Source organism: Podarcis vaucheri, assembly GCF_965113315.1.
Source record: "Podarcis vaucheri genome assembly, chromosome: 9".
Classification (NCBI taxonomy): Eukaryota; Metazoa; Chordata; class Lepidosauria; order Squamata; family Lacertidae; genus Podarcis; species Podarcis vaucheri.
The window spans coordinates 60602676-60615610 of NC_138767.1; the positions used below are offsets into that span (position 1 = coordinate 60602676).

Sequence of the window (12935 nt, forward strand, 5' to 3'; positions counted from 1 at the left end):
AAGTGATGCGCAATACCAAAAGTGCTCGTGACACTTCAAACCTAAGTTGGTGCAAAGTGCAACAAAGCCCTCCGAACAGCCTGTTAATCCACGGGGCCTCTATTTAAAATGAGAAGAATTCTATGAAATGCTTTACCACCTACAGCTTGAAAACTCCAGAGGGCAGGAATGCTCATCCATGGGAAAGTTATGAAGCTGGAGATAACATTCGGCATTAATCGTCAACCTGGTTAGAAAGGGGAGAAAAGCGTGAGAGAACGAACTGGAAACAATTGGGCACTTTGACTAAGATGTCAAAGTCATTTCTCTTCAGTGGCAAAACCTTCCCACCCTAAAGAGGCACTGTTGTCATGTTCTGCGCAGTCCCAGAAGTCATTTCCCAGGCTGCAACACTTTACTGCATTGGGAATGGACACAGCACACATAATTAATTGAGAGTTTCACAGGTTTTAAATGGACTTACACCAGTAAACATTAGCTGTGATAGATAATAGCCTTGCTGGGTGGCTCTCTTTGCCGAAGAGCAGACAGCAGTGTTTCTGTGCTGCATGATGAGAAAGGAAGCCATCGCAAAGCAGAGAAGGTACAAGGCGTCTCCTCCCATTGGTAAGTGAGTGTCTCGGATCAGGAGCAGCAGCCAGCTATGGGATTGTCGCCTATGCCCCAGGTCTACTGCCACCACTGCACATCCGTTAACTGGAAGATATGTTGCCCTGGCTGAAAGGTGCAATGGGGGGCCTTCTCCTAAAGGATGCAGAGTTTGCAAGCCCAGCAACTGAAGGCTGTCTACACGGTATACCTTTATGTAAAGGTAAAGGACCCCTGACCATTAGGTCCAGTCGTGGCCGACTATAGGGTTGTGGCACGCATCTCGCTTTATTGGCCGAGGGAGCCGGCGTACAGCTGGTCATGTGGCCAGCATGACTAAGCTGCTTCTGGTGAACCAAAGCAGCGCACGGAAACGCTGTTTACCTTCCCGCCAGAGCGGTACCTATTTATCTACTTGCACTTTGACGTGCTTTCGAACTGCTAGGTTGGCAGGAGCAGGGACCGAGCAATGGGAGCTCACCCCGTCGCGGGGATTCAAACCGCCGACATTCTGATCAGCAAGTCCTAGACTCTGTGGTTTAACCCACAGCGCCACCCGCGTCTGCAGTATACCTTTATAGCACATTTGAAACACATCTCTCCCTGCTCCCCCGAGAATACAGAGTAGGGTTACCAGACGTCCCCGGTTCCCGGGGACAGTCCCAGGATTTGCAAATCTGTCCCCGGACAAATTCCGTCCCCGGAATGTCCCCAGATTCGCAAATCTGTCCCCAGGAAGCGCGGCAGTGGCAGCCTCAGCAGCCTGGTAGCGCAGTTGGCTCTGGCTGGCATCAGGAGCTGCTCACTGCCGTGACACCCGCCATTTTTCCTGTACCACAGCCACCCACCTGTGACTCCTGAGCCTCCCCTGATCTGTCAAAACAAAGGGGGAAGGGGGAAGGAGATCGGGGAATGCTCGGGAGTCACGGGCGCACGGCGCGCCGTTGCCCAGTTTTTTTAAAAAACTGTGAATTTATGTTTCACAGGGTGCGAAAGAAGGGCTTTGCACCTTTATACAATATGCATGTGTGTTTGGGCCCAGGGTCTTTTGTCTCACCATCCCCATTACTGACTCCCTGTTGCTACACAGCTTAAAAAAAAAAAAAAAAAAGTGTCCCCGGATTCACTGAAAAAAATCTGGTCACCATAATACAGTGGTACCTCGGGCTACATACGCTTCAGGTTACACACTCCGCTAACCCAGAAATAGTGCATCAGGTTAAGAACTTTGCTTCAGGATAAGAACAGAAATCGGGCTCCGGCGGCGCGGCGGCAGCAGGAGGCCCCATTAGCTAAAGTGATGCTTCAGGTTAAGAACAGTTTCAGGTTAAGAATGGACCTCTGGAACGAATTAAGTACTTAACCCGAGGTACCACTGTACAGGGTACTGTAGGCACCCTCACAGAGCTACAATTCCTAGCAACCCTTAACAAACCGCAGTGCCCAGAATTCTTTGAGGGGAAGAATGTGCCTTGAAGGTGCTTTAAAGGCCTACTGTGTGCGTAGGAGAAGTCCAAGCAGTGAATGCAGAAGGGGTTTCTTCCCCTTTTAGCAGGCGGCTCAGTGTGGCCCCATTTAGCTACAGGGGGTGGGAGTCACTTTGAAGGCACACCACACACACCCTGGCATGCACGCCCCCCACCCTGGGCGCCAGCAGTGAGTGCTCTGCCACTGCCTTTGAGGGATCTCTCAATGGCTCCCTGGAGCCTGTTGTCTCTGTGCAGAAGTGCGCCACAGACCTGCGCGAAAGGGAGTCCGGCAAGTCGGTCAAACCACGCAGGTGTGCAACAGGCCCATGGCCAGAGAATTGAAAATGCAGATTGGTTGCGGGTGCCAGTCATGACCCATGTAAACAACTTGGCTCTGAGGTGCCTAGCTGGTGTTACCAATCGCAAGCTGTGATGGCCGGGGATTCGGACTCAGAGGCTGAACCTGAGGAATCCCAGCCTGCACAGGAGTCCCCGCCTCCAGAACCAGCTGAGCCGGGGCTGGGGCTTGAGCCTGAAGGGTCCTCACCTGTGCTGGATCCTCAGGTGCAGGCACCAGCTGAGTCTGCTCTGGCTCCTGAGGTGATGGAGGACCCATTGCCTGCAGGTGCTCCACTCTCAGCCCCGTCAGGGGAAGGTGAGGTTGCCTCTGGGTCCAGTAACCCTCCAGCCTCTCCTGAGCTACAGAGGCTCAGGGCAGAGAGGCGGAAGGAACTAAGTTCCTGCAGGAGGAGCGCTTGCCTCCAGGCCAGGAGAGGCGAGTCACCTGTGGACCGGGGCCGCCCTATGCCTCAAGGCAGATAAAAGCCAGCCAGCCCCAGTGGCGTAGCATGGGGGGTGCAGGGGGGCCGGCCGCACCGGGCGCAACATCTGGGGTTAGGGTTAGGGGGCGCAAATCCACGGGTTAGGGGGCGCAAATTACTTGCCTTGCCCCGGGTGCTGACAACCCACGCTACGCCACTGGCCAGCCCCAGTCCCAAGTTGTGGGAGCAACGTTGTTGGTAGCCAGTTTCTGCCTGAACCCTGTCCTACCGGATCTCCTGACCTCGCCCGACTCCCTGCCTTGGACCCAGCTTCAGCTTTGACGGACGGCCTCAATACTGCACCCTCGACCTCGGACTGGACTCGGACCATGCCTCACAGAAACCCACGCACACAAGGAAAGAATGGCGGGGACAAACAACAGGGAATGTACATGCAACAGATGAGTTCTTTTCTGGCCAGAAAGGACACTGGGGTAAACAAGCAGTGACAGACGGAGGCACCGAGTTATTTATATTGAGGGGGGAATGGGTTACGTTACTCCCAGTTGGAGAGAGAATGGGCTATGGCTGAGGTGAGTGCAACCCACTCTACTCATAGCAACTAGCTGCTAATGCATTGCCATCTAAAAAACCCATTCCAGCCCCTCAGGGAAGGCCTTTAAATTCAGAGTTTAAAATTGTCTGTGTGTTTGTTATTTGTAGCGGCCCAGTCAGCAGCTCTCCTTATTTCTCCCTTAACTCCCAGTCTGTGTTTTGCAAAGTACACTCTTTTATACCAATGAAACATTAGACCAGGAGTGTCTCTCTCTCCCCCTTCAGTTTGGCACTACAAGATACAGCAACTGGCTGGCCTTAGGGGAGCAAAATAAGCAAATTCTCAGCCTGACAACAAAAGAAGCAGGCTTGAGAATTGCCAGCTCTCCCCTCCAGCCTTCCATGGACAGAATGCCATAGAGAAAGGGAGGGTGCCAGAGATTCTTGGGGAGCCAAACAGCCCAAAGGGTTGTCAGATCCTTTTACTGCTACTACACTTGCTCACATCTGAACTTTGCTTTGTTTTCCAGATTGCTCTCACCTTGAGCAAGTCCCCTGTGCACAAAGAGGCAGCTGGAAACCACGGGGCTACGTGCTCAATTTAAGAACTCAATTTACCAGCTTGTCTGCTGACTTAATGAAAGCTGCATGTTAGGTGCAGTTTTGTCAATCAGGACTGAAAACCCAAAAACCCAGGGGTGGGGAGCCTCTGGCCCATTGCTGGACTACAAATCCCATAATTTGTGGCTATTAGCCATATTGGCCTGGGCTGAAGTCTGGTGGGAGAGCTACGGCTTCTTGTCCCTCCCTCGTGAAGGACAAGGAAGAGTGCTCCTTTTCCGTATTTGCAGCTAAAGCAGCTTCCTCCGTAGACATGATTTAGGAATTCAAAAGATATTTTGGTTAAATTAATATAATTAAGTTTTGTTTGATAAGTAAGATGTGTGCAAAATTGCATGGAAATAATTAAAAATAATTGCCAAGTACTTGCAGTTTATTATTATTATTATTATTATTATTATTATTATTATTATTATTGGCAGCGGAAGCGCATTACTTGACATTTTCAGAAAGCCACATCAAAATTCTTTGGTTTTCCAAAAGCAGTTTATGTGCTTCTTCATCAAAGATAGACTTTCCAAGCTGAATGTTGTCCAATAACAGAAATAATAGCAGATTTGAATTCCTCACCCCCCAAAAAGACCTTATTTTAAGACCCCTCGCTGAAGAAATTTGCAAAAATTAAGTTTCACCCCCCCCCCCAAAAAAATGGCACTCCCTGCTGCTGCAGTTCTTTCTGAATTCTAGGCAGGAAATTTTGCTTAGCAGTGTTGATTTTCTTCGACTGTAACCCTATGCACATGTCTTTGAAGTAATGTTTCTTGAAAAGAGCAGAACTTGCTTCTGAGTACACATGAGTAGGATTAGGCTGCAAATCCTGTAACTTTAAATTTTCCAGAGCAATATGCAAAATTAGCAATTAACAGGAAACAACAGCAAAGAGAACCGAAAATTCTCAGTGGGTGGTTAACAACTCTACCTTAGGGTATATAAAACACGTCCATCACTCCAAATGCGAAGCAGGCGGTTTGGAGTTGTGATCCAATGGGCATCTGATTTTCTTGAGTTCCGGAAAAAAGTGTCTGGAATCCAAATTTTTCCAACCATATTGCTATTTAGCATAAGTACTTTCATGGTGCTGTTAAATTTCAAGCGACTGTCATACCAAGTCTGGGCAAAAATGATATCTATGGTGTACTCCTGGAAAAGGAGAGAGAGAATAATTTCAGCATAAGGTATCAAATTGGGTAGTAAAAACACTGGAATCAGTCTAGGACAGGGGTCAGCAAACTTTTTCAGCAAGTGGCTGGTCAACTGTCCCTCAGACCTTGTGGGGGGGCTGGACTATATTTTGAAAAAAAAATATATTAAAGAATTCCTGTGCCCCACAAATAACCCAGAGCTGCATTTTAAGTAAAAGAACACATTCTACTCATGTTATGTTTTTACATAATATGCTGATTCCCAGACTGTTTGCGGGCCGGATTTAGAAGGCGATTGGGCCGGATCCAGTCCCCGGGCCTTAGTTTGCCTACCCATGGTCTAGGTTCAGATCCTATGGATAGTATCCAACTAAAGTGTCCTACATATAAGCAGGGCTTTCTTTCAGCCGGAACTCACTGGAACTCAGTTCTGGCCCCTCTCAAGTAGGCACCATTGTGCATTTTAGGATAAATTCACACTAAACTGCTGACAAATCTCAATGAGGTCATTTAAAAAAAAGCAACCATGAATTGCTGTGGAAATGTGGAGAAAATATTTTCAAGATGGGGGAAATGAGAAACTGAAATTGGTAAGATTCGTCTATCCCTACTTCTGAGCAAAGACAAATAGGGTTTGGTTTTTCTGGTTTTCACCCCTCTATGCCATTTGAAGCACAGGAGGGAGATAGCAGGCTAAGGACCGCAATACCTCAAGGACCGCCTCTTTCCGTACGAACCTACCCAGACCCTGAGTTCTTCTTCTGAGGCCCTTCTTTGTCTGCCTCCTCATCGAGAGGTCCAGAGGGTGGCAACACGAGAACGGGCCTTCTCTGTAGTGGCTCCCCGCCTGTGGAATGCTCTCCCCAGGGAAGTTTGCCTGATGCCTTCATTACACACCTTTAGGTGCCAGGCAAAAATGTTCCTCTTAACCAGGCCTTGGGTTGACCTGATCAACATCCCATATCCTTTTTAAAATGTGGTTCTTTTGGGGGGCGTGTATTACTGGGTTTTTGTTAAAATAAAAAAATTCCTTCCAGTAGCACCTTAAAGACCAACTAAATTAGTTCTTGGTATGAGCTTTCGTGTGCATGCACACGAAAGCTCATACCAAGAACTAACTTAGTTGGTCTTTAAGGTGCTACTGGAAGGATTTTTTTTATTTTGACTATGGCAGACCAACACGGCTACCTATCTGTAACTGGGTTTTTGTTTTTATTTTTATTTTATATACTGGGATCTTTTTATGTGAACTGCCCTGAGACCTCTGGGTATAGGGCAGTATATAAATTCACTAACTAACTAACTAAATAAATAATAGCAGGAGCATGCTCACTGCCACCTTCCATCACATTCCTGTTTCTTGGATCCATCATCCTTCTCACACATCTGAGGGGTTATGTCTGCAGAAGGGAGCCCGTGTGTGCTTTAGAACCTCGGATGATCAGCTTCCATGAGCAGAGAAGGCGATGGAGTTATTTACATGCAATTCCATGTCTGGCTCCTTCATCCCAGGCCAACGCATGAACTTCTAGCAGTGAGGCTTCGCTACCACACATGCAGTACAATACGAGATAAACAGGAAATACAATGTAAGGCCCAATGACCTCCTGTAATCATCTGCAACAAACTCTTAAGAAGGAGCTGCAGTCAATCAGAGCTCCTTGGTTGTGTACCCATATGAAGCACGTTTGCAAATATAAGTATATTTCACTTACACTTTGCACATTCAGGGGTACACCTTAAAGATTGTTGGTGTACACCTAAAATCTGTAAGGTGTGAAGAGGCCCTGAGATTGCTGGAGTCAGCAGCAAACATTGAGCTGCCTGTATGCCACAAACGTAGGATTTCACCCTCTGAATTTAGTTCTAATTAGGTAATCTGGTTTCTACATGAGGAAACTGAGCTAAGTAGCACACACTGTGGAGCCTCTCTAATCACAGTTGCCAACATTTTTTATTTTTTTTAGTGAAAGCGGCTGGGTGCCAAACTCTTGAAAATCAGCTTCATTCAATTACAGATCTCGCTTCTAACTTTAGGCATCTAATTCCAGTAACCCTGCCTGCATTCTATGTCTGTAAACTGATGAATTCCTGTGGTGTGACATGGTCACATTGTTCCTCTTTCAAGAAGTTGGATTAATATTTTTAATACAGTGGGAGCAGATCAAAGGAGGAACATCAGTCATTTAGATTTCACTGAGAAGTCTGCTTTGACTGCCAAATCACCTTTATTTTTGCGTTCCAATTCCCGAGACTTTCACGTGACTTTTTCCATTGTTCTGCAGCCTTTTTCAATATAATTATTACTTCCATGGCCCGTATCTTAGCCCAGTTCCTGAGCTTTGATTCAAATAAATTTTCTATGTGCCTGACAATGGATAGAACTGCCTTTGCTGAAGTTCCTCCTATGAGTAATGAAATGTCAGCAGGAAAGCCCCAAAGTATTCAGAAGCACAAAACCAGTTAGCAAAAAACTGAGAGGGGGAACCCCGAAAAAAGCCCAGCAATGGCTATGCACACTCAGTGGCCACAGAATGCCAACCAATGGTTGTGTATGCTACAAAGCCAGTGATGAGGGGGAAAGGAATGACGTATCGTGGAGAAAGACATGTACCACTTGGGTTTCTGGCTTAGCTTCATGAGAATAGTTGAAATGAAAGGCAAGACACTTGAATAATAAGAAATAGCAAAATACCACACTGGCAAGAAAGGTAGTATATTTTAATGGCTCCTTGGGTTGCAGTGTGCTTTTCTGTGGGTCTAAAGACACACAGTAAACACAACATCTTTGAGTCTACACTATTCCCCATGACTGAATGACCGTCAATTGTATAAAATAATTTAATAACTGGCTTTTACATGTTCGTCAGGGCAATTCACAAATATGTTTTGATAAGGGTAAGTTTCCTAATACAGTGGTACCTCAGGTTACATACGCTTCAGGTTACATACGCTTCAGGTTACATACTCCGCTAACCCAGAAATAGTGCTTCAAGTTAAGAACTTTGCTTCAGGTTGAGAACAGAAATCGTGCTCCGGCAGTGCGGCGGCAGCAGGAGGCCCCATTAGCTAAAGTGGTGCTTCAGGTTAAGAACAGTTTCAGGTTAAGTACGGACCTCCGGAACGAATTAAGTATTTAACCCGAGGTACCACTGTAGTATAAGAAGGATGCCTGCATGAGCCTAACATGAAGAAAGGCTGCTTCTTTAGAAAACTGTAGGGTTGTTTACTACAAATGATATCCTTTAAAAAAAATATAATACCCACCTGTTCACTACATCTCTCACACTGCATTCCTAATTTTCACACGGGGAATTTTCTTTTTAAAAGGCACATCAGTCACCTTTAAATTTGGATGATACCTATCAAGCAACCTGATCATAGCAAACTTCTCCATTGATGACCCCCCTGTCCTACAAGGCTTGGGTGATGTGGCACAAACTTCAAGAGCTGAATAAGAAGATCACTCCAATGTAGTAGGGGTGCTAGTTAATTTGACCTTTACAAATTCTGATATGAAACAACCTGATCTGCATCGCCTGCCTGAATGAGAACTTAGCACAGGGTCAGACTTTGCACCCTATGCGAAGCCAACATTTGGTGCCCCCCTCCTCTTGCCTTCCATTCTTCTCAATTCACGACGTCAAAGTCGTTATGCCCTGCATAGAACTAATTGTACTGCCCTAAATCGCCCTCTGCTTAGCTGTTCATTGGCTTTTCCACTTCCTGAATGTTCAAATGCAAAGTATGTCAAAAATGCATTTAACAATGTGCAAAATGTGTGTGTTGGGATGTTATGTACTGAGCTTGGATGCTAGAACAATAGGTAGCTAGGATCCTAGAATGCAACAACCTGAATGGCCTGCAGGAGCAGACCAATCAGGCCCCAGGAGGAAGTTAATCAGCCTATCAGGTCGGTAGGATTCTGGAATGCAACAACCTGATTGGCCTGCAGGAGCAAACCAACCAGGCTCCAGGAGAGAAGCAGAGTCAGCCAATCACATGGGGTGGTTTTTTTTTTTGGGGGGGGGAAATCAATCACTGTTCCTATGAGCTGAAATAAAGAGCATGAAATGACTACTCGACTCTGAGTATATTTCATGGGAGCAAATGCATTTCTTTAAATATGTATTCTACAGCAGAAGAGGAATGGGAACGATGTGAGCGAATGACATATGAAAGTGACACAGATGAGAAATCAGTCCATCAGATGAAATGGGTTGGAACATACTATGTGCACCTGCAAGAGCCATCATTCCATGCAGTAGAGGTTTACAAAGCCGTTAGCACATAAATGGGCAGAGAGTGTTCACGTTTTCTAGTTTGCCTCTCTTTCCCTGCGGTTTGGCAGCAACCATCTAACATCCGACCCAAACATCTGCACCAATGCTCTGTGTGCCATACCATAATTGCAGGTGTGGGTACTGATTCATCAGACTTTGGGCAGAAATTCTTACTCGTATAACATTCTCTTTTGATTTCATATCCAGACACTGTTTTTCATCTCCCACATAAACTGTAATAAGACATCCAGACAACCTCATTCTATTTATTCTTCTCCCAACAGCATTCAGATCCATCACATTAAAAAGACTGCCATGCTTATCAGTAGGAGGGAAATTACTCCTCCTGACCATGGCATGCATTTCCTCCCAATATCTTTCTCTATTCCTTAATGGAGCATTAGACTTTACAAATTGGCCACTTCATCTTGCAGAGCCTCTACTGGTCAGTAATTGAGTTTCTATTAATTTTAATCTCATGACAAAGGTAACGTATTCATCTGAATAAATTGCTGTGCTGCCCAGCATAAGCAAACATTGTATCATCTTATGATGTTTACTCTGATAAATGCCACCATGCCCTTTATACAATACAAATAAAAAGCATTTTGAGTTCCTAGGGAAGTGATACCAAATGCACTATGGCAGCCATGTAGTATGTGGGTGGGAGGGTTCATCTTCCCTGCATGGATTCCCATGGGTTCTGAACTGATCCTTGTTTTCCCCATTCCTCTTCACCCCACCTACACATGCAGAACATGCATGGCCACACCAAGAATGAAACAGCTGTGAGCATCTCCCATATACCCACCCAGTCTTCTGTGTGTCTGCATCATGCAAGTTACTCATCAACATCTGGAAGATTGCTAGAAGGGAATATGAGAGGTACACATGAACCTGCCATGGTCCTTCAGTGCTTGGGCACTAATATAGCCCTAGGCAGGTGAGCCTGTTGTCTTTGTGGAAGTGAGAGCTGGACCATAAAGAAGGCTGATCGCCAAAGAATTGATGCTTTTGAATTCTGGTGCTGGAGGAGACTCTTGAGAGTCCCATGGACTGCAAGAAGATCAAACCTACCCATTCTGAAGGAAATCAGCCCTGAGTGCTCACTGGAAGGACAGATCCTGAAGCTGAGGCTCCAATACTTTGGCCACCTCATGAGAAGAGAAGACTCCCTGGAAAAGACCCTGATGTTGGGAAAGATGGAGGGCACAAGGAGAAGGGGACGACAGAGGACGAGATGGTTGGACAGTGTTCTCGAAGCTACCAGCATGAGTTTGACCAAACTGCGGGAGGCAGTGGAAGACAGGAGTGCCTGGCGTGCTCTGGTCCATGGGGTCACGAAGAGTCGGACACGACTAAACAACAACAGGCAGGTGGGCAGGTGTGAGACAGGACTTTATTTCGTCTTTAGGAATCCTCCACATACAGCTAATGCACCTACTTTCTGATTCAGCTGAACCTCGAATATGTCCTGAAGTTGCCAGGTAGAAAATACAAGCTGTATCACTTTGCTTTATTATTATGAGTCGTGTCAAATGTGTTGAGCAGGCAGTTATGCACATTTATATAACAAATGCTGTTGTGTTGGTCGTCGCTTTGCCGCAGCGAACGACCCTTTTCTGCGGAGCCCCTCTTCGCAGCGCAAAGAGGACCGCCATTGCTTGCTTCGCGCCGCCTCCGGAAAACCACGAGCAGAGTGAGCTCGTGGCCGTGGGATCCGGCGGGCACCTAGAGCGACCCCCAAAACGAAGAAGGGACCCCGTAAGGGGCTCCGGAAGCGCGGAGGGGAAGCGGTGCTGTGGATTCATCGCTCTTTCTGCGGGAGTGAAGCCGCGCGGCTGTTGCGGATGAGCGCCGACCTTTCTTCCTTTTACATTGGATTACAAACCAACTACTCGTGAGTAAGATTTACTCAAAATTGGATTACAAATTTATGAATTTGGCTGAAAGCGGGAGGCGAGAAAAAGGAAGTCCGTCTCCCGAGGATGCTAGTGATCAAAAGCAAAGATTTGACAAGCTGGAAGCAGTGCGGAGAGATTTTAAAGTGAGACATCATACGTTCGGAAAAGTCGGAAACTGAAGCAGGCAAGTTACTTTTATTTCCTTGCTATTTTCTGTACCTTATTTGGGGACTTTCTCCTCTGCTGGACTTTTCTAAATTCTAAAGACTTTAAAACCCCCAGTCCCGGACTTGCAGTGGGACAAAAGGCTACTTTGCGGATACACTTATAAATTTGAAATGGACACTTAGAGGCATTACTGTTGGATACAATTAAACAACTGTACTTTGCACCTTTTAAGAAACTTATGGCAATATTGTGAGAGCTCTGCTAGAGGGAAAAGGTCTTTTCCAAGGATCATCGTTAATTTACTTAACTTAAGGAACTTTAATGGCGTCTGAAATTTTGTTTCTTCTTCCCTGAATTGCAACATTACTCCCTCTAGTGGAACTTGGGACTTACAATTTCCTGAGAACCAACTTTGCTTTGTCTTTCTGTGGTTAGATTGTTTACGCTTGCGCCTGCCTTCCTCATGAAACTTTTGACAGTCTGACCTTGAATCCAAAGACAGGTGTGGAATGAGCGACAGGGTAAAAACAAGAGCTGCGTCGAAGGCAGGGAAAGGCAAACTGACACAAACAACCCTGTTTTCTCAGGGACGTAGATCTTCAGTCCCTGCTGTTTTACAGACTGCACCCTCGCCAACAACACCAGCTGAAGAAGTTGAACAACCAATAGGTGAGGATATGGCATCTGGAGGATCTAACACTCTTTTAGAGGAAATGTTACAACAATTCGCAATTTTGAACAAAAAAGTGGATGATCAAACTGCAAAAATTGACTTAGCCACATCTTCAATTACCAAACTTTCGGAACAGGTGGCCAAGCATTCACAAGATATTGGAAACTTAAACGACGCAACATCTGAAAATCGAAAATTGGCGGAGGCTGCGATTGGAAAAGCAGAGGCTGCAGCCAAAGGAGTGGAGGAACTGAAAGGAGAGGTAAGACCGCTCCACAAACATATTACAGACCAGCAGGCCTACCTGTCTTTGGTGGAACTGCGAAACAGGGAAAATAACCTGAGATTACGCTCTATCCCAGAGATTGAGAAAGAGGATTTGACCGGCTTTTTAACGGCAGAATTTTCCAAATTCTGGGGTATAAACCAAGACACAGATTTCAAAATAACGACTGCATTTAGATTGGGAAGAGTCGTTGGGAAGGACAGGCCTAGAGACTGTTTGATTATTTTAAGGACTAAACAGGAGAGAGACAAGCTACTTGATCTACACTTCAATAAAGCACTTGTGATCCAGGATAGAAGAGCACAAATTTACAAAGATATCCCTAAACAATTATTGGATCTAAGAGCCAACTACACTGACCTAACTGGACTTTTGAGAGGTAACGGAATACCTTACAGGTGGGAGTTCCCACAAGGTGTCTTATTTAAATACAAAGGAAAGAAGATAAAAATCAAAACGAAAGAGGATTGCCAGAAGTTCCTACA

At 46.0% G+C, this 12935-nt stretch overlaps 1 protein-coding gene across 5 annotated transcripts in view; it reads right to left on the reverse strand.

The window, feature by feature from the left end:
• GABRG1 (gamma-aminobutyric acid type A receptor subunit gamma1) overlaps positions 1-12935 on the reverse strand; it is a 76625-nt gene that overhangs the window by 14231 nt on the left and 49459 nt on the right. For 4 of the 5 annotated variants that reach the window (XM_082238246.1, XM_082238247.1, XM_082238245.1 and 1 more), the window contains exons 4-5: positions 4914-5134; positions 144-226 (exon numbers count right to left, since the gene is read on the reverse strand). In XM_082238246.1, the coding sequence (XP_082094372.1) occupies positions 144-226; positions 4914-5134 (304 nt within the window). Of the gene's footprint in view, positions 1-143; positions 227-4913; positions 5135-7362; positions 9138-12935 lie in introns of those variants that run through there. The other variant, XM_082238248.1, reaches the window with a different exon arrangement.